Source organism: Pyrgilauda ruficollis, unplaced genomic scaffold (genome assembly GCF_017590135.1).
Source record: "Pyrgilauda ruficollis isolate IOZ18807 unplaced genomic scaffold, ASM1759013v1 scaffold32, whole genome shotgun sequence".
NCBI lineage: Eukaryota > Metazoa > Chordata > Aves > Passeriformes > Passeridae > Pyrgilauda > Pyrgilauda ruficollis.
The window spans coordinates 3,294,686-3,314,562 of record NW_024524600.1 but is presented as its reverse complement, the minus strand read 5'-3'; the positions used below and the strand labels follow the sequence as shown (position 1 = coordinate 3,314,562).

At 40.9% G+C, this 19,877-nt stretch overlaps 1 protein-coding gene across 1 annotated transcript in view; it reads right to left on the bottom strand.

The window, feature by feature from the left end:
• Window positions 1–642: 642 nt before the first annotated feature.
• The window catches only part of UBE2N (ubiquitin conjugating enzyme E2 N), a 19,423-nt gene continuing 188 nt past the window's right edge, over window positions 643–19,877 (bottom strand). Inside the window, exons 2-4 of the mRNA XM_041474355.1 lie at window positions 2,278–2,524; window positions 1,954–2,094; window positions 643–1,327 (exon numbers count right to left, since the gene is read on the bottom strand). Of these exons, the coding sequence (XP_041330289.1) occupies window positions 1,287–1,327; window positions 1,954–2,094; window positions 2,278–2,524 (429 nt within the window). The 3' untranslated portion in view covers window positions 643–1,286. The remainder of the gene's footprint in view (window positions 1,328–1,953; window positions 2,095–2,277; window positions 2,525–19,877) is intronic.

Here is a 19,877-nt window from a genome sequence, read left to right as displayed (position 1 = left end):
TTTTTCATCACTTTCCTTCCCTCCAATAAAGAAGATTTGTTGCTATTTAAGCTGACTGGTTGCTCAAGCAAGTAGCTTAATAAGGCTTGTAGAGAAAAACCAGTGGTATGAGTTGCTAGCTCTAAGTGGCTAAGCAGACATCAGTCAACATATAAGCTGGCTCTAACAGTGGTTCTACACACTGGATTTTCAAGTTAATAGAGGGCAGGAATTAAAAGAGGTTAGAAAACCTTGCTGCTGTGGAGACACTCATAATTAGTGCTGTCTTTTGCTCCCAACCTTCTACTTCATTCTGGTTATGTCCATGAAAACACACATCAACACGTTACTAAAATTAAGTTTACAACTGTTCCGTCAGAGACTTGTTTCTAAGTCACTCCAAATGCAATTTCATATTAAATTGGCCAGGTAAGGTCACCCACATAACACAAACTAATAAAAAAAAGTCAGGAAACAGATGAAGAAAAACCAAAAAAAAAAAAAAAAACCAAACACAAAAAAACCCACTAGTGAATTCCCCCTCTTTACTGTTAAATCTGTCAGACTGGTGAATAAAAATTGTCAATTCTGGACTCAATTTTTTTAAATACGATTGTCACAGAGAAATGAAAACACAGCAAAATAAACTATACAAAGGCAAAGTAGAATAACAAAAAATATTTTACTAAAACATAAGATTTACAGGAGATTTTCCAGACAAGCCATACAAAATGGTCACAAGCTTTTTCTTGGAGGGATTTTTCTACACTTGACAGCAGAATCACTATAGTATTAGTGAAGGTGATGGATGTTTAATGTTCCCGTTTTTTGTTCAAACAATGAAGCTTGTCCATCTACAGCGTCTAAGTTAGACTGGGCTAGAGGGTATATTCTAAAATATAACTGGTTAGCTGCTTTTACCAATGCAATTAGCATCACCATAAAAAGGGAGGAGGAGCCCACAAAATTAAAACAAAAAGCCCCGCAGCTAACCCTGCCTACCTTCATTCACAGTGCTTATACTTAAACCATGACGGGAAAAATGATTAAAAGCAGAGATGTGCTGCTGCTTTCAAACAATTTCACAACAATCCAGATGATACTTCTAGCCTCTGCTCATGCGGTACAATAGTGAATTAGGACAAGACACAGATTTGCTAATGTGCATTTAATCACCAAAGGACTGAAGATGTCTGGGCTTTTATTCTGTAATGTTTCTAAGACTGTGTCCATTAAATGCAAACAAAAAAAGGAAGAGGTCTTGGCAGAACAGGAGAAGTGATGCACACTTGATGTTCAAAGCGCATTTAAATATTATTCATGGCATATAGCCTAGTCCATGCTCTGGCTGTAAAGAAAAAGAAACACATTTAAGAAAAGATGCAGTTTTCAGGCTTGATTAAAGTAATTTTAAATTCATATTCTTAAAGATCTCTTTTATACTACTGCTGCAAGCACACAAAAAGTATCAGTTCTGAGATTTTTAAGTGCAATTTTGAATTCCAGCAGCTGTCAACTTTTATATATTATAGAAGCAGTCTGACAGTAGTGGATCCAAAAGTGAAGAGGCATAATACAGCAACTCATCCATTCCACTATAGCCTGCAACAGATGCAACATCAGAGATGTACTTTCCAGAACCTGTTAATCCATTCCTTAAGCCATAAAGGACAAGCAGCAGAATGCTCCTTCATTTTACCAGAACTCCAGATCAGACAGACTAGCAAATTAGGACCATCAAAAATCAAGATAAAACATATCAAGAGAGCTTCTTCTTCTATCAGGCCTCGCAGACTTAAAAATAGACAACTGCAGGCACATTCAGAACACCTGGACTATGACTGTATGCAGTAATTTTATTTCTTCAACCTGCAGATATAAAACCAGAGGTCAGGTTTTACATACCCCAGCCAGTGATTAGTAAGCCACTCCTAAAACTAGGGAAACAAAAAAGAAAGTTAGAAGATACATCACCTGTTTCTATGGCTTGGGCTTCATTGGTCTTCCATTGCTCAGCTACATCATTTGCTAGTGGATCATCTGGATTGGGAGCACTTAACAAAGCCTGGATTGATAGCAGAACTGTACGAATCTGCAAAGCTGGGGACCATTTATCTGAAGAAACATTTATGGCACTATGAAACACCATATTCACCACAGTCTACAGAAATAGCAAGTTTTTCCAGATTAAATAAGAAGCAAGATACTCTTTAAACACAAGAAAACTCTTCTTAGGGTCAACTTACAAACATCTGTATTTAATACATATAATAAGAAAAAAACTATAGTAACACTTACCTTTCAAAATATCTAAACATATTCTTCCCAGCTTGTCTACATTAGGATGGTAAATTTTGGTCATGAAACGTACTTTAGGAGCTGCCATTGGATATTCTTCTGGAAGGAATAGTTCAAGTTTAAATGTCCCACCCTCAAAGGGGGAATCCTGTGGACCTGCAATGACCACATGAAAATAGCGTGCGTTGCTTTCATCTGGCTCTGCTTTTATCCCAGGGACTGGCTCCGCCAGCAAGCGCTGGGTTTCCTAGAAGAAAAGGAGGCAATGAAATAAATAAAACCCATTTAAAATAAACATGACCTGTACAAACCATTTTAAAAGCAACAAACATCCATTTAGCCTATATTCACAGAAACTACGTTAAATACCTTGAAGTCAAAGAACATCTGCAGAAAGGAGATGAGGCTGTGGTAAACTGGTACCCATCTCCTGTCAGATCCTCACCTGCTGTGTGTTTCTGTAACACACAGTAATAGATAACTCAGCTGGCTTCAGTTTTCTTAACTTTTGATTGAACTATCACCAAGCTGCTGTGTTTTTCCTAATATACTTAAAAGCACTTTAAAGAATACCACAATTAAAACACCAAAAGCATCTCCCATTCTACCTTAAATAAAAACCCCCATAAGTGAAAAGCCAAAGGGATTAATCACCCACAGAAAGTGTTCAATGTTTACTCTTAACAAGAGTGGACTGGTTTATTAAGCTGAACATTTGTACCGGAATCAGATCCAACTCCAAAGAATTTAAAGTGCTACTCTTCTGCAACACTAAAGGTGTATATTAAGGATGTTTTATATATTTAAACATATATATGCATAAATAGCTTTGGTGTGAGCACTTTCAGCCTACACATAACCATGTTTAAAGTCACCCTAACAGACAGTAGAAGACAGTCAAGATGTTCTGTAAGCAGCAAAATTAGGGAAGGCCAATCTCCTACAGAGACCTGGTTTGTTTGTTGCTCCATTCTTCTGCCAATCCTACCTCAGGCACCAAGTTGTGACCATAGCTAAGAGGTGCCCATCCTGCTAATGCACTGAGCAGACAGACCAAGCCCATTACATCTTCCTTTCCTCTGCTGTCTGTCTTCACAAATCTTATGGGCACCATTCTAGCTCTTACAAAAAAAACCCAAGGCCAAAACGGGCAAAAGGACACTAGGCAGGGACAAAAAAATCCTGCTAAAGCCTCATTTCCTCACGCAATTTTAGTCCCATTTCCTCCTTCCTTCCAAGAGTGCTTTTACTGTGCACAGTTAATTTTTTCACCATCTTTCTGTGTTGGCTTTCACAAAGAAAAATCATCCTGTTTCTACTGACAGAAGATGTCAACTTGTAGGTGTAACATTAATTTATTATTTCAGTTTTATAGCATATTTATTCCATATATCTACAATAGCACTTCCAAGGATGGAGCACCCACAATTTCTCTGCACAACCTGTTCCACTACCTCACCACTCCCACAGTAAAGAATTTCTTCTTAACATCCTATCTAAACCCACTCTCAGTTTGGATCCATTTCTCTTGTCCTGTTAGTACACACACCCTTGCAGTCAGCCTCCCTCCAGTACAGTAAGGCTCTCTTTATACAAGCACAAAACAGATTACCTCTACCTGACTAAACAAATTCCTCAAACATAACCACACTGCTACATTACTGTTGCAGAAATAAGTGTACACAGCATTTAAGTGATATGGCTGTCTTGATGCAGTTAAGTAACACCTCATTTTACAAAAACTAATCAATACATAAAGAAGTAAAGTCATAATAATTAATTCCAAAATCCAATTACTCATCTCTGAATTGTCAAGGTCTACAAATTATAATATAGAATTTATTACTATGTATATTTGCAAACCTAAAACTAAATTTATCTGGTGTGCTTCCTTGTTGCAACTATATATTGTCTAGTTATCTGCATAGACATTAGATGCAACTTACACACCTCAATGGAAGGCCATCCAGGCTTCTTAGAGCTGTCTACATTTATTTCTGTGAGTATATTTATATTATATACATAATTTTATAAATTACTCATTTGTATTCTGCTGGCTATTTACTTGTACACTAATTGTGTAGAAAAGCAGTCATAACAAATTCTGATAGTTTACATTCAGTGGGTTTGAAAAGCCAGTAAGAAACTACAGATAATCCCTGAAATGCATAAACCATTCTCAGTTTCCTTCAGCAAGCTGTCAGTACGAGTGCTGCCTCAGGTAAATGGGACAATTTGGGTTTCTGCCTGTGAAAGACCATATACTGTTGGACAGCTCCAGCAGAGGAAATGCTAAATATAAACTCATGTGAGCCAACTCAAAACTTAAAAATAAGGAACTTACAGAAAAGACAAATTTTCAAACTTTTACACAGCCGGACTTTGCCAGAGATGTGCTTGCAAGCAAAGCATGGCTTTGGTTCTGATAGGCACGCTCAAAGACTATTTTTTAATATTAAGGGTAACACATTTTAATAGCTGGGCTGATCTCAGCAGTCCCCAGCTCCCCCTCAGTCACCCCAGTCCCCAGACTGCATCCCTAGTTATGCCAGGATGCTGACTGTAACTACACTGGGGAGCCAATCCTGGCTTAAAATAACTCAGAATCAGCAGCTCTCTGGCAGCAGCATCAGCACTTCTACCTGCCAGCAGATCTGAGGGAGCAGTGCCTGGCTGCAAGCTGCACGTTCTGCCACTAAAAACCATTTGTCAGTAAACAACAGGAGAGCCCACATACGAGAAAAACAATTCTTTCAATGCAGGCACCCCATAACACCTAAGGGACTGTGCCACTGTGAGCCTGTCACCTGCTCAAAAAGCCCTTCATGCCTCCACATTCTGTGACTGTGGTCACCTTGCTATAAAACACCCCAGAAAAAGAGGAGCGTTTATGCTGCATACAGCCACTCGAGCACTGAGCCTGCTCCGAGCCCACACGGGCCCCTTGGGGAACATTAATATTGGATGAAAATTCCACAGAGGCACACCTTGATCTGTGCACAGAGCTCCATCCCTATCGGTGTCACTGAAGCTGTTTCCAAACAGGAAGGAGGATGAACACCTGTGAGGGAACTGGCTGACGCTCATCTTTCACACCTGCCAGGCTCTGCTGCAGCCGAGAGCAAGCACCAGGCTAAACTTCTCCAAAACACTCAAAACAAAAGGCCATGATCCCATGAACACACACCACTGCCTTTGTGCAAAAGCTTCAGAAAACACGACTTTTTAGAACTGTAGAACACAAGACAAGCTTGTTAGACTGCAAGGAAGACAGCAAAAATGCCATTTATTGAGTGAATGTGCATTGTTTGTACTTAAATACATCAACACCTAAATTCTAAATAAGGGTTTTGTCCTGCAATTATGAAGATATTAACAATAATATCTTAAATATATTTGGAGGGACATCACAAAAAAGGAACAGAAAGGGAGAAATTAATCAAAAAGTTACATTGTAAGGTCTAAGCATATAAAATGCTTAAATATACAACTAGGCCCAATTCTAAAGTGATTATAGGGATTTGATTTCCACATTTTAGGGTAAGATGGACAGTTGCAGACATGCTGATGCTAAAATAAATTTGATTTGCCATGAAACTCGCAGAAAGAAGTCATATTTGAGAAAAAAATTGTGAGTACACAGGCAATGCTATGCACTTGGTCACAGCATATGAACAGGTCAGGAAGCTGACCTGTTTATAGATTTTAATTCTTTTAAGTGTACATTATCAATTAAAAACCAAACCAAACAAACAAAAACAAAGAAACCAAAAAGAATCACAATAAAAACACTGCAAAAAATAACCACCTACCATCCTGTACATCACCCACAAGAGAATGATGAGATTTGGACAAAACAAGGAAATGTTGAACTACACATTGATCTTATTCTCTAATTCCCAGAGAATGGCTACCCAATGAAAATAAGTCTCCCAAACACATTTAAACAAATAAATGCATGTTTATTTTAATTAAACTTTTAACTTACCACCTTTCTCAACTAATCAGGGTGATGGAACATATGCAATACTTGACTTCCCACGTTATTTTAGGCAGACTTTCTTACACTTTTTTAATTGAGGAAATGAGTTTTATGCACTCTGTTACTTCCCCCTTTTCCCCCAAAACTGCCTTTGTCCAATTTCAGCTGTTCTGTGTGTTTTGTAAGCTGCCAATGGCTAAGGATAGCCAAGCTCAGCGCTACTGCAGAGGAAGACATGAACAGCTCCAACACTACTACTGCTGTTTGGCCAGTTTATTCCAACCAAGTGTACACCACCCTTGCCCAGCAAGAATCTCTGACAATAAGGATAAAAAGAGCTGATAGATACAAACATGCTAAAAAGGAAAAATAATAAATTCAGAGAAAACTGGGTTTTGCAGTTCTGCTGCTCACAATAAATGTTTTTACAATAGAACAGTTAATTTTGTCTCCAACAAGAATACAAACTCCCATCAAGTAAGTGTTCCAGAATCATATTACATAGTGGTTTTCATTAGCTCTCCTCTAGCACACTGAAGTTTCACAGAAGATATTTCAGCACATATTTTGAAAGCTCTAGAGCTTTCAGTGAAGCTTCCCATTGCTGCTGTATGGCCATTATTTCTATTTGCCATACTCTCCAATGTTTTTAGACTAAGATTTCTTCTCACTCCTGTATTTACTCCATTTTTTTCCAATTCCAAGTAATGTAAATTTCCATTGACTAAAATAAATTAATAAACTCAAAAGGAAGATACATTCCAGACCATACTTGAAAAAAAACCCAAATCTGACAATCGCAACTGGTTATGCCTCCCCCCTTTTTATGCCTCCCCTTTTTTATTTTTAATTAAGTGGTTAGAAAACACAGAAGTGTTGAAGGTGTTTTGACAAGCAAAAGCAAAGCTTTCCTTATTAACACAGGTGGCCTGCAGCAGAGTGACAGATGATACTGATGGGACAGATGGTGTAGCTGACATTCCGCACAGCTATTCTTCTATAAAGACATTAAATTGAAAACTAATTGTACCTGAGGGGGAAGAAACCCTCAACCTGTTTTTACAGTAACATGTGAGCATAGGAAGCCTCAGGAAGAGAGAGCATTGTGATCTTTGGAAGAGACCAGCAGAGCAGGAGGCGGGGATGAGGGCTTTGGAGGTTGCCAAGACTAAGAGAAGGCACACAATGAGGAGAGATGGATCTGCAGGAGAGTAGGTTTCATTCATTCTTTGAGCTATTGCTTGGTTATTCTGCTTTCAGTCAAAGGGGGAAAAAATCTTACTGAAAAGCAGACATAACCACCAGGATTCTCCTTGTTCATACACACAGAGTAAGAGTACTTCTTTAAGGAAGTAAACTGAACAGCCTAGAAGATGCTTCCATACAGACATATAGAAAAATCAACTGCTAATGAACATGGAGGTATGAGCAAACATACAAAGGAGGAATCCATTAGAAATATACTATTTCAATCACTTTCAGTCTTCCAGAAGTGTTTACAAAAGCCTCAAGCTGTCAAGGTCCTAGTCAAAACAACTGAAAAGATTTCTGTGTGCTACCCTTTTGAAAAACAAAAAGTTACTTCAGGAGTCTTGCTTGCTATCAACAGTCTAAGGCAGGACCAAACAAATAGTGCCAAAATACAAAAGCAGCAAATACCACAAATAGAAGACTCACCTATGCAAGTACTTGCAAAAAAACCCCAAACGTTATTTCTCACCTAGCAAAGCTACTGCAGCTGAACTGTAAAGCTTCTCTGTCTGACAGAGACCACTACAGTACTGAAGGAAGGAATCTTGGCATGGAATTAGACAATTTTAAAAGCTTCTTCATTGCTTTTTTAGAAAGGAGAACTAATTTTTGCTTGGATAAACAGTCCAATTCTGCTCCCTGTGCTATAGCAATAGTTAACCACCACAAATTTTACACTGCCTGCCAAGCGACATGGCTAAAGCAGTTAGGAACAAATCAATATTGAGCACCCATAAAATATGTGACCTTTAAAGCTACTGTGTGAATGCCACTAGAATTCAAGAGAAGCTTGACTGTGAAGTCAGCACAAACTAGCTCAGAGAAGAAATCCATGCTCCATATCTCTAGACAAATGTGCTTTGCTTAGTAATTCAGCTACCTGCATTTCATTCTCCTGATACTCCAGTTTTCTCATTCCACATTCAATATTACTGCTATGCAGATTATTTTAATAAATAAAACATGCTGCTTATTAATCCACTAATACTGTGGTCTCAGTGAATGTTACAACTGCAGGAACACACTATTTTACAGAATGGTCTTTTGGTCCACATTATCCTTTAATGTCAGCTGTGAAATCACCTAGTGAGCTTTGTAAAATCCATTAGAACAAAGGTAGCCTAGAGAAATCATACCACCTTACAGGGCCTGAATATTATAGGGTGATAAATGATCAGCCACTGAAGAAAGGAAAGGAAAAACCGAATTTGTGGTGCCTTTCCAGTTCAGCCTATTATGCACTTCCACTTTTGCCTGTATAGCTGTCTCTTGACCTCATGGTCTAACATAGGAAGGGCCCAATCTGGAAGAAAATAAAAGAAAAGGAAAAAGTCATTCAAGAGAGAAGAGTCCCTGATGCAGTGCACCAGATGTTCCATGCAAACAGCTGTGCCAACAAAAAGCAGGGGGCAAGGACATGATCTCAGAAGGATGGGAGAAGATTCCTTTTGCTGAAGGTTTAAAGAGCTGGGACTGCAGGGCTAATCACAGCAGGATACCAGTGTAACAGATTACTATTCTGTAACCAACCTAAAAAGGAAATGCAGAGCCTTCCTCCTCATTCCAAAGGAAGAAGCTTAACTACCAACTAGGCTAATTTCAGTAACAGACGGTAAACTACTAAATTAAAAGTCTTCATCCATCTATAAAAGTCTTAAACACCAGACTCTGCATATCTCTAACAGTTATCTAAGAACCTTTTCCAGCACTAAGAGTACAGTAAAGCATTCTAATGGCTAGCAACTTTATGCTAGTACCTTAAAAAGAGAGATAATATTCAGAAGCTGACATATCTGTGATAAAATTATTCTGAAACTTCAAAATACAAAACATTAATAATGGCCTCTTACATAAAGAGAAAACACCGCAGGTCTTAAAGCTATTAAATATCTGAAATAGCACAATACCACATCTTTATACAAAGTCTCAGGGGAATGATTCTTTCCTCATATTTTCAGTAGCACATTTACTAGCTCAATTCTCTAAGCAGTAGTCAAGCAATTTCCCTTCCGTATCACCTACTACGACGGAGGTTACACTCCAAGTCCTCTCTAATCTATGTCAGACAGCGAGAAAGTGTAGGCAGTGTCTACCCTTACTTGTAGGTTCAACTCACCCTACCTTTATTCTGAACAGATCAGGGAATACAGATGATGGATGTGGACTTAATCTACAACAGGAATTACAGCTCAAGTATGAGAATTTATTGCTGCCATCTTGCCAGAAATGACCATTCTGCAAATCTACTGGGAAAGCACACCCTGACAGCATTCTCAATGCAACTCAGGAAAAGTGAGCTAGGTCTTCTTAAGTACATCTGAAAAATGCTGATCAACAACATCAAATCTCTGCTGCCATCCAGCAGAGGACAGGAACTTCCAACAGAAACCATGAAACAGCTGGCACTGGCTGTGGATAAAAACATCTTCCACCAGTACAAATGAAAAAAAAATCTGCATATCCCTGGACAAGTTTCTTCCACAGGGACTACAGGAGGTCTCCAAACAGCCAGCTACAAAATAAACTTTTTGGTAACCCTGGCCATTTACTTTTGTAACAATAGGATGCAATGCAACACCGTAGAGATAGTCCCAAAATGGCCAAAAATAAGTGATACTTGTAAAATGAAAAAGGCACCCCAACTGAAAGAAATCCACATCAGCTTGCCCCAATTTTTTTTGTATTTGGTATGATCTAATTCAAATGCATTACCAACTGAGCACCTGTACAGGGTGTATATGTCAAGTTGCTGGCTGCAGAGGGGCTCCAGGGGTGACCTCTGTGAGGAGAGGCCAAGAGCTCTACCTCACCAGACACGGCCAGCTCCACAAACATGCCACAGGACACGGGTGAACCCTTCAGCCAAGCTGGTGGCACACCTGGGAAAATGTATTTAAGAAAGGACAAAAAACAGCACCACACAGAGAGAAGAGCAAGGGGTAAAAAAAAAAGAAAAAGTTTGTGAGCAAAACTAATGAGAACAGCAAGGTCAGAGAAGGAGAGTAAGGACGAGCTCCAGGCACTGGTGCAAAGATTCCCTGTAGCCTACGAAGGATCAGTGGAGCACATATCCATCCACATTGTAGCCCATGGCGAGGGCCACTCTGGAGCACAGGAAAAGTGTGAGGAGGAAGGAACAGCAGAGAGGAGCTGCTGTGGACTAACCATAAACCCCCATTCTCCACCCCCTTGCATCCATCAGGGACAGGTGAGTTGGGGAGCAAGAAATGAAGGACTGAAGTTGAGTACTGGAAAAGGGTGGCAAAGGCGTTGGTTTAATTTTGTCTTTGTTTCTCACCATCCAATTCTATCTTACCTGGAAGCAAGTTAATTAATTAATGTGCCCCAAGTTGAGCCTGTTGTGCCATGATGATTATCAGTAAATGATCTCTCTTTGTCTTGACCCATGAGCTTTTCCTTCTTATTTTTTCCCCCTGCTTGGTGGAGGTGGGGAGAGAGTGTGGCTGGGGAAGCACCTGGCCAAAGTCAGCCCACCTCATCATAAACCACAGAGTACTTTTTAATCTGTGTTTGAGATGTTGTATCCAGAACCACTTTTAGAGAGAATGCACTAGACAGTTTTGGACTCTACGGATGATACTGAAAATTGAGAATCTTTGAGAAAGAGATGACAGACTTAAAATTAAAACCACTAGCTCCATTTCCTGCTACAGCTGAAATAATAACACTTATCACTTGCAGAGTACCACACATAACAATTTATGTGGGAGAACATGTGATGAGGAAAAAGAGATCTTTCAGTTTAACTGATTGCTCATCAGTTATTTCAGTATTTGCTTCCTGAGGGAGATCAGACATTTGCTGCCAAATCCTCCAGGAAGATTTCTAACACAGATGAAAAGACACTACCAAAAGCAAAAATCAAAGAGGTTTTTTTTAAATTACACCTAAGCTCCACTAATTTTTAGTCATTGAGAGTGGAAGTCCTTTGTTTCATTCTTCATTGGCTGTTGAGCTTACAATTAAGTCAAATTGCTTTTCTACCCACAAGTTCAGCACAGTTCTCAGTCCTTCTCGATCAACTTCACTCACATCTGTAACTACCTCCACCATTTCCTTTCCTCACAAAATGCAAGTCTGCCTGAATTTGGGAAGCTTTAACTTCTCAGCAGCAGTGCTAGTTTGAACAGTCATCCTTCCACGTACTCCCCACATCAGCCCAAGTGTTTGCAAAGTCAAATAACAGATGAGATCACAGAACTGATGTGGCTTAAGAAATAACCTTTATTGCAGAGTTCTGAGCCAAATCAGTTCCTCAGTCTAAGTTCACCTCAGTGGCACAAAAACTTTTGTTTTTGCATCAGCATAGTCCAAGCTGAATCTGTTCATACAGGAAGGCTGTTCAACCTGAATCAATATCATAGAACAGTCTGGGTTGGGAAGGACCTTAAAGATCACCTAGTCCAACTCCCTTGCCAAGGGCAGGGACACCTCCCACCTAGGCCAAGTTGCTCAGAGCCCTATCCAACCTAGCCTTAAACACTTTGAGGGATGGGGCATCCACAACTTCACTGAGCAACCTGTTGTAGTGCCTCACCACTCTCACAGTAAAGAACTTCTTCCTTACATCTAATCTAAACCTGCCCTCTTTGAGTTGGAATCCACTCCCCTTGTCCTATCCCTATATGCCCTTGTAAAAGTCCTTCTCCCAGTCCTACTTTAGGTCCTGGGAGGCTGCTACAAGACTGAGACAGATTGATCACTTCACAACTTCTGGATAAGCTAACTTCACTAGGTGGTAACTTCTTCACTTTGTGCAGCCCTCTGCAAAAAACGGAAGTACAATAACCAACTTCAGCATTTCAATTCAGACTACACAGAGAATACATTTCATTCACACTTTCATTCTGACCACAGGTAACCCTTGTCAGTTACTGACCGCAGTTAACCCTTGCCTTCCAACTACATCCAATAGTCCAGACTAATTCTGGGGTATGATATAGAAACTTAAGGCACTAAAGTGGCACAGAGACTTTTAAGTTATAATTACTTGCCAAATGACAATTCTTTCCTGTTTGACTGCGATAAGGGGGAAGATCACACTGATCTCCTTCACCAAGGAGTGATAAATTGCACACAAGAAGATAAAAAAGCATGCACATTTTTGCTTTGATTTTTGAGGCAGAGGCAATATGAAAAAGTGAAACTTATCAGTCAAAACTGTCTTCTACCTATAGGGATAAAGCTGCCTCAGACAACTACAAAGATTTAATTCAAAACTTAGTATTGCATTACATCACATTTTGGCACAAATTCTTCCAGGTTCTATCAATTCATTGGCTACAACTATGTAAAGAACTATGTAACCAGCATTACTGAAAACAAATTGGTTACCTAAGCAGATGTCATATTGTCAGAGAGACAACAGAATGTTTACATTAAAAATGTATCACTGTAAAACAACTTCATTGAAGAAAGTCTTCTGAAAGTAACATTACCTTTTAGGACAAATTTAAAAAGAATTAGCAGCAAAGCCCATTAAACTGTAAAGCAAGGGTCAAACATCATAAATAGCAGGCTACACTTTAGTTCACAAAAATCAGCCTCCACATGAATTCTCTTCCTTGCCATATAATTCCCAAGTGTCAGCATTCCACATACCCCCAATTCCTGGACTCATTACTGGCTAGTGTCTCTTGTACACTAATGTTTCTACCACCCTAGAGGTCCCCAGAATCAATCAATCACTAGCTCCACCAACACAGCCTCCCAAAAAAAAGGCAAGAAAACATGTTCAAAGTGTCAACATGTCAAAGGCATCAGCTGTAAAAAAAAAAAAAAGAACAAAACAGTTGTACAGCAGATTTAGAAAACATTAACTAGTACGTGATATACAGACAGTTGCCCAGCAAACTGATACTACAGCTCTGCTAAGCAAGCACTGTGAATGAACTCTGGATTGCTCACAATCCTCTCACACACTTCTGGCTCTCTAAATCCCATCACCACACAATTTTAACCACTGCAAAACCACTTGCAATGAGATGAGCACAAATGTATTCCAAGTAACAGTGCTTTCCCAGAAGAAAAGAAAAAACCAAAACAAAAACAACCAGAATCTACCCACTCTTGGAAAAAGACCTTGTAGCCAAGCAGTAACATGAAGAGGGGCATTTTAAGGTCAGCAGCACCTCCCCCAAGAATGACCTCATTCTCAAATTTTCCACAGCAGATTACAGGATTTTGGAACTGCAAATCTGAGATCCTATGCAAATTCCTACAGGATTATCTATGGGATAGCACAGATAGAGCTTTTCATGGTGAATCTCCAGCTATTGTAAAGTAAGGCATAACTGAATTCACTAAGCTAAGAGTGCAAACCAATCCTGCAGTTATACTGATGGAGCACATTTGTACTGGAGGCTTGCATTCACATACGGTGCAGAGTTAACAATCAAAGTGTAGTTAATGCAAACAGTAATTCATACTGAGCTTCTGTCCAAATGCTATCTATGCTGGGTTTGCATGGCAAGGGCCTGGTAGTGGGGTGGGCCCACTGAGATGCTTCTGTCAGAAGCTGCTGGAAGTTTCCCCCATGCCCAATAGAGCCAGTGGCAGCCAGCTCCAAGACAGACCTGCCCCAGGCCAAGGCTGAGCCCATCAGCAGTGGTGGTAGCACCTCTGAGGTAACAGATTTAAGGAAGGGGAAAAAAACCCACAACCTGAGCAGCAGCGGACAAAGAAAAGAGATTATGTGAGAACAACTCTGCAGACACCAAGGTCAGTGCAGAAGTAGAGGGAGGAGGTGGTCCAGGTGTGGGGGCAGAGATTCCCCTGCAGCCCAAGGTGACAAAGGCTGTCTCCCTGCAGCCCATGGATGACCCCCTGCTGGAGCACGTGGATGCACCCATAGGAGACTGTGACCCCATGGGAAGCCTACAGTGGAGCAAGCTCCTGGCAGGTCCTGGTGAGAGAGAAGCCCATGCTGGAGCAGGTTTGCTGGCACAATGTGTGACCCACGTGGTGTGAACTTGTGACCCACGCTGAAGCAGTCCATCCCTGGAGGACTGCACCCTGTGGAAAGGACCCACAGTGAAGGAGTTCATGAAGACTGTAGCCTGTGGGAAGGACTTATGCTGGAGAAGTTCATGGAGCGACCCCATGATGGAGTAGACAAAGAGTACAGAGAGTTCTGCCCCTAAGGAGGAAGGAGCAACAATGAAAACATGTGATGCACTGAACACTTCCCATTCCCCTGCACTGCTGAGGGGTAGGAGAGAGGAAAATCAGGAATGAAGTTGAGCCCAGAAAGAAGGGTGAGGTAGGGGGAAGGTGTTTTAAGATTTAGGTTTCATTTCTTATTAACCTACTAGGATTAGACAGGTAATAAATTATATTAATTTCCCCAAGTCAAGTCTGTTCTGCCCATGACTGCAATGACCAAGTGATCCCTCCCTGTGATTCTCTTGACCCAGGAGCCTTTGGTTGGAACCTCTCTGCCCTGCTCAGATGAGGGGAGGGAAAGTGCTGTGTCCAGCCAGGGTCAATCCACCACACCATCTATGGCAAAATTTGCAACTTGCTTCCCACTATTAATCCACCAGTCACAAGTAACTACAAAAATGTGATTTTGTTTTGTACTATTACACAAAACTTGATGATACCCTGAAAGTCATCTAAACCTAACAGACATATACAATATAAAATAACTGCATGCGCAGCAATAAAAATCCATTGGTTTACTATAGGTTTGTGCCTTAATGTTGCTCAAATATTATACAAGATGGTCCAAACAGTATTATTGCATCTATCTGGGTTATCTGCTTGAGTTTTCCTCAGTTTTTATTCTACAGGGTCTACTGAAAGCTTCTTTAAGGAAAAGGTTGTGAAAAGTTACCAGGGTCCTCTGAAAGATTTGTTATTAAGACTCCACATTTTCTTTTTAGAACATAACCTGACTAGACCTGACTGGAAGGTTTTCTTATCCTCTGGGCTGGGCCTTCTCCTCAGCTTCTCCCCACTACCTGCACAAAGCATCTGTCCTGCCAAGCTTCAGGCTCCCGCTACCTGCCTGTACGCTCCTCCTACTATCCCAGCCAGCCCAGAGCGTATCGGTCACCTGGCAAGAAGACTCATCAAGGGTTGCAAAACAGCACACGTACTATCTTTCTACACTTGGGGAAAAGAGGGAGAGAAGAGCAGGGAGAAGATGGTTTTAAGAAATGTACAAAAACACCACTGAAAATTTCCAAAATTTTCACCCTTCTATCAAATTTTAAGTTATCCACAAATGGCGTATAAGGCGCAAAAAGACATTACATTCTCTGACAAATGTCAAGGAACAGCATTCTTCAGAAGCAATGTTTCCTGTACCTAAGCACCAACCAACGAAATACAAAATACCACCAAAAGGTATTAGGTTTACCTCAAGTCTTTTTTACTTAATTTTTTTTTATTCAGGAAATAAAAAAGTGGTCAGACATGTCACAGAAATCAAAAAGTAGAAGTGACTTAAATTTTCATGTGGAGACACAAGTCCATGCCTCAAAAAATCACAGCTTTCAAGGAAAAGTAAGAAACTTCAAGTTGGCTGCCAGTAACACTTTTAAAGAACGTCTAGAAAGTTCCAGTTGCTGACTAAATGCCTGATTTATGTTAGAAAAAAACCTCAAATATATAAGTCTGATTATACTGACCTCTACTATAGAATGCTCTAAGTGCCTAGCATCACACACAGCAAGAGAATCTCCATAAAACCTCCCAGAAATTTTACATTTTGAAGTAGCATTTTGTAGCTAGCAATCCAAGAGTTCCCAGAGTTTCAAAAAATACAGCAAGCAGGAGTTTACTGCAGATAATAGAAATAGCTTCACACAGTAAATAGTAAGGAGTGTGTATCTCAGACAACACCACAGTATCGTGCAGGGGAGGAAATCAAAGCCTCTGTAATTTAACACTGATAAATTCATTAGAAAAAAAAAAATCTGAAGTAGCCTCAGCTACTGCTTCAGATGGTTACTTCATGATAGGAGCAGCTGCACTGATTGTAGCAGAAGCACTAATAACAACTGGCTACAGTCAACTTAGAGACCTGCGCCTCAAATCATGAATGATGAGATCACTGCAGCAATGAAAACAGCAGGGAAAAAACACTTTAAAAGATTATATGGGGCAATATTATCCATTCCATTCACGTACTCTGACTGCACTTGACACAGCAATGAGGTGGATTGAATGTCAGCCAAGAAAAAAATTCAGATGCAATTCAATTCCTTACTCGACTGGAGGTACGTGACTTTGCAACATGGGCAAGAATTGATGGAATAAGTGCTTGAAAGTAAAAGTCACTGGGCTTATTTATTGTCTGTTGCAAAGGCTCACCTTTTAATACTGGAAATAGTCACTTTTTGGAAAGACGTTTACAGCATAAAAACACACATCTATGTAAATGCACCAATAACACATTTTCATTTTATCTTAAATTCATAGGTTTTTCTGTCAAGATGATTCTCATAGGACCCCTGGTGTTGAACTACTGAAGAAAACAAAAACACCTCTTCCCTAGTCACAAGATTCAAGTTTTTCCAATTCTGATTATGTCTTTAAAGATTCAAAACCACCTGAACCAATGTCTTCTACTCACCATTTGTGATGTGCTAACAGTCATAATTCTAAAGCAAATCATCTTTTGAACTTACAGACCATTCCCACACACACACTTTATTAAAGTCCGTTTCTAAGTAATTTGAGGACAGCAATTGAAAATAATTCTGTGTCGTTACAGGATATAAGGTAACACGACGCAGATACACTGCTGCTTTCAGGGTAGGAAAAGGGGTAGTTTATTTTCTGATTCTTACATTTATAGATTCCTAAAGGTGATAGAGGATTGGAGGGTGAAAGTGCCACCTCTCTAGGGACACTGGATAAACTAATAGTCTATTAAGTTTCTCTTCTTCTATAAAAGAATGCAAAACAATAAGTTGTTTACAGAAAGTATGTGAGAAAATTTAATATAAGAATGCAAACATGAGAAGGTTTAGAAAATCTTAAAAAATCAAAGCGACAATTCTGTATCTTCTGCAAGAACTGCTTTACAATACCCATACTGTCACCTTTTCATTGAACTTGAAGAAAGTATTGGAAACATAAACAGAGCTCTTGCCACTGCAAGGAAAGCTCCTGCTCTTCTCCTGGGCTGGATGAAGCCTGCGCATAGCAAAGACGCAGGCTGAGGAGTACAGGGCTGCAAGTCAACCTGAGAGCCCGGCCATCTGCCAGCAGTCGCTCAAGACAGGGAATGCCAACTGCATTTGGAGTGGCCAGCCAGGCTCAGGACTTCATTTCAGCCCAAATATGCTCTCCTAGCCCCAGACAGCCATCAGTGGTCTCTCCTGGATGACAAAACAAAGAGTGCATGTGGCAAAAAGGGAGAAGGTCTTTTCCTAAAAGTAACCTACGCCATTTATTTATCATGAAATTTATTACTGTGCATAGCTTGAAGATTTAATTTTCTTTACTGAAGTTATTTTACCATTACTCAGCTCTTTCCTATCTCTCTCTCTTCCATTTCCTTTCCTGATCTTTCAAATTCTCACTAGCAACTGAGTTCACTCCCTCCCCTCCCTCTAAGGCATCCAGAACAGGAAATTTAACACTAAAGTCAAAATTGGCATGACAATTCTCACTCAAGACTCCTGAAGACTTAAGCAGGCATATTTCTGGGTCCGCACTCTGCAGCTGTGATATTTCAAGATATGACTTTGCACATTTTTGAGGCTGTAGTAACTAGTCAGACTCAAGTCCTAGATCATACACACATGTGGCAACCTAAGGCACGCACAGCACAGGAGCCGAAGAGCTGATCACCAACACAACCAAGCCAAGATTTAATAACTCTAGACTGGCTGCAGCCAACTTCCAACGCACACATGGAAATACCCAATCCACCATATGTCTAAGAGGGATCCCTCATAGAAAATCTGGAATTTCTAGGACTCTTTAGCCCTCCACTTTTCTTCTTCAGGAGGAAAAGAAACAGTCCCACATCACCACACATTTTTGAAGTGAGTTGTGTAAATTATGCCTGTAGTTTTTTTTCTAGAAAAGCACGAAGAAAACAGAAGTACCAAGAACAAAATTTATGCACCAGCATAAGTAGGTGCACTTCTCAGTTGTATTCTGGGGACGTGTCAAGAGCAATGAAAATTTAACACAGACACCAGCCTCATGACTGAGCTCTTACTGCAACTCTGTGATAAATACCAGTTCCACTGTATTATGAATCACTGCTCCCTATCACACCTGAAATACATTCAGATTAGCATGCTGCACACTCAGGCAGCTGGATAGGCGTCAAAATCTTTAAGATTGGTCTTGTTTATTTTTACTACTTACAATTCTGAGCACTAATCGTAGTTGAGTTCTGTTTCACAGAAGATAAGGCTACAGAAGGCTACTTCTGCCTTATTTTACCTCATTATCTCTATCACCTACTTTTCTTAGACAAAATAATTGTAATTTTTTATCCACTATTTAACACTTTCTGAATTCATTTATTTACAATGATTGCCAACCAACAGAACTTCACGTGTTAAAAACTAACATCCATTCACTTGCAACAAGCTATGATGATGCTGTCATTTCCTGTGAGGGCTAACGAACCTACTGCAATCACTTAATTACTTTTGTAAAGAGAATGATCACCCATTCGAGGGCTTCACTTCGCACCATTACAAATCGAGTAGGAGACAGCAGCGCGGCAGGAACAACCACATGAGCTACAGGACCGAGCTATGTTTTCACAGCTTGCAAGACAGCTACCTGTATCTCCAGTAAGTGACACCAAATTACTCAAGTCTTAAGCTGGAACTGAATTCGGAGGATCTGCTCAAAGTACCCCAAAGTTAAGAGCCCTTGCAAAGCTGGGCAAATCAAAGTCGAAACGTGATACCGAACGGCCAGCACGACCCGTTAACAGGGTAAGGGCCGACAGCTCCGAGCAAGCTTAGCAGTAACGAGGCTGTCCCGGCGCGTAGCACCGGTGCCAGCGTCCCGCCGCGCACACAGCTGTGGCCCAGGTTTGCTGCTCGCTGTGCTTATCCCTCACCGCACAGCAGGAAGCCGAGCACGGCGCCACCGCCGCCCTCCCCCGGCCCAAGCACGCCCAGAGCTGTGCCGGGAAGCCGGGGCCCGGCGGAAGCCCCCGGTGAGGAGCCGCAGGGCGGGCAAAATCAGAGGGGGGTGTGCCCGGTGTCCTTCGAGCTCCAGACCCCGAAGGGTGCGCGGACACCAGCGCTCGGCAGCACCGGGGGCCGTGGGGCGCCGCCGCCGCCCGAGCAATCCCCGCAAAGGGCGCGGGCCCGCGCGCGCCAGGAGGGCCCGGCCGCTCCCGCCGCCCGCGCAC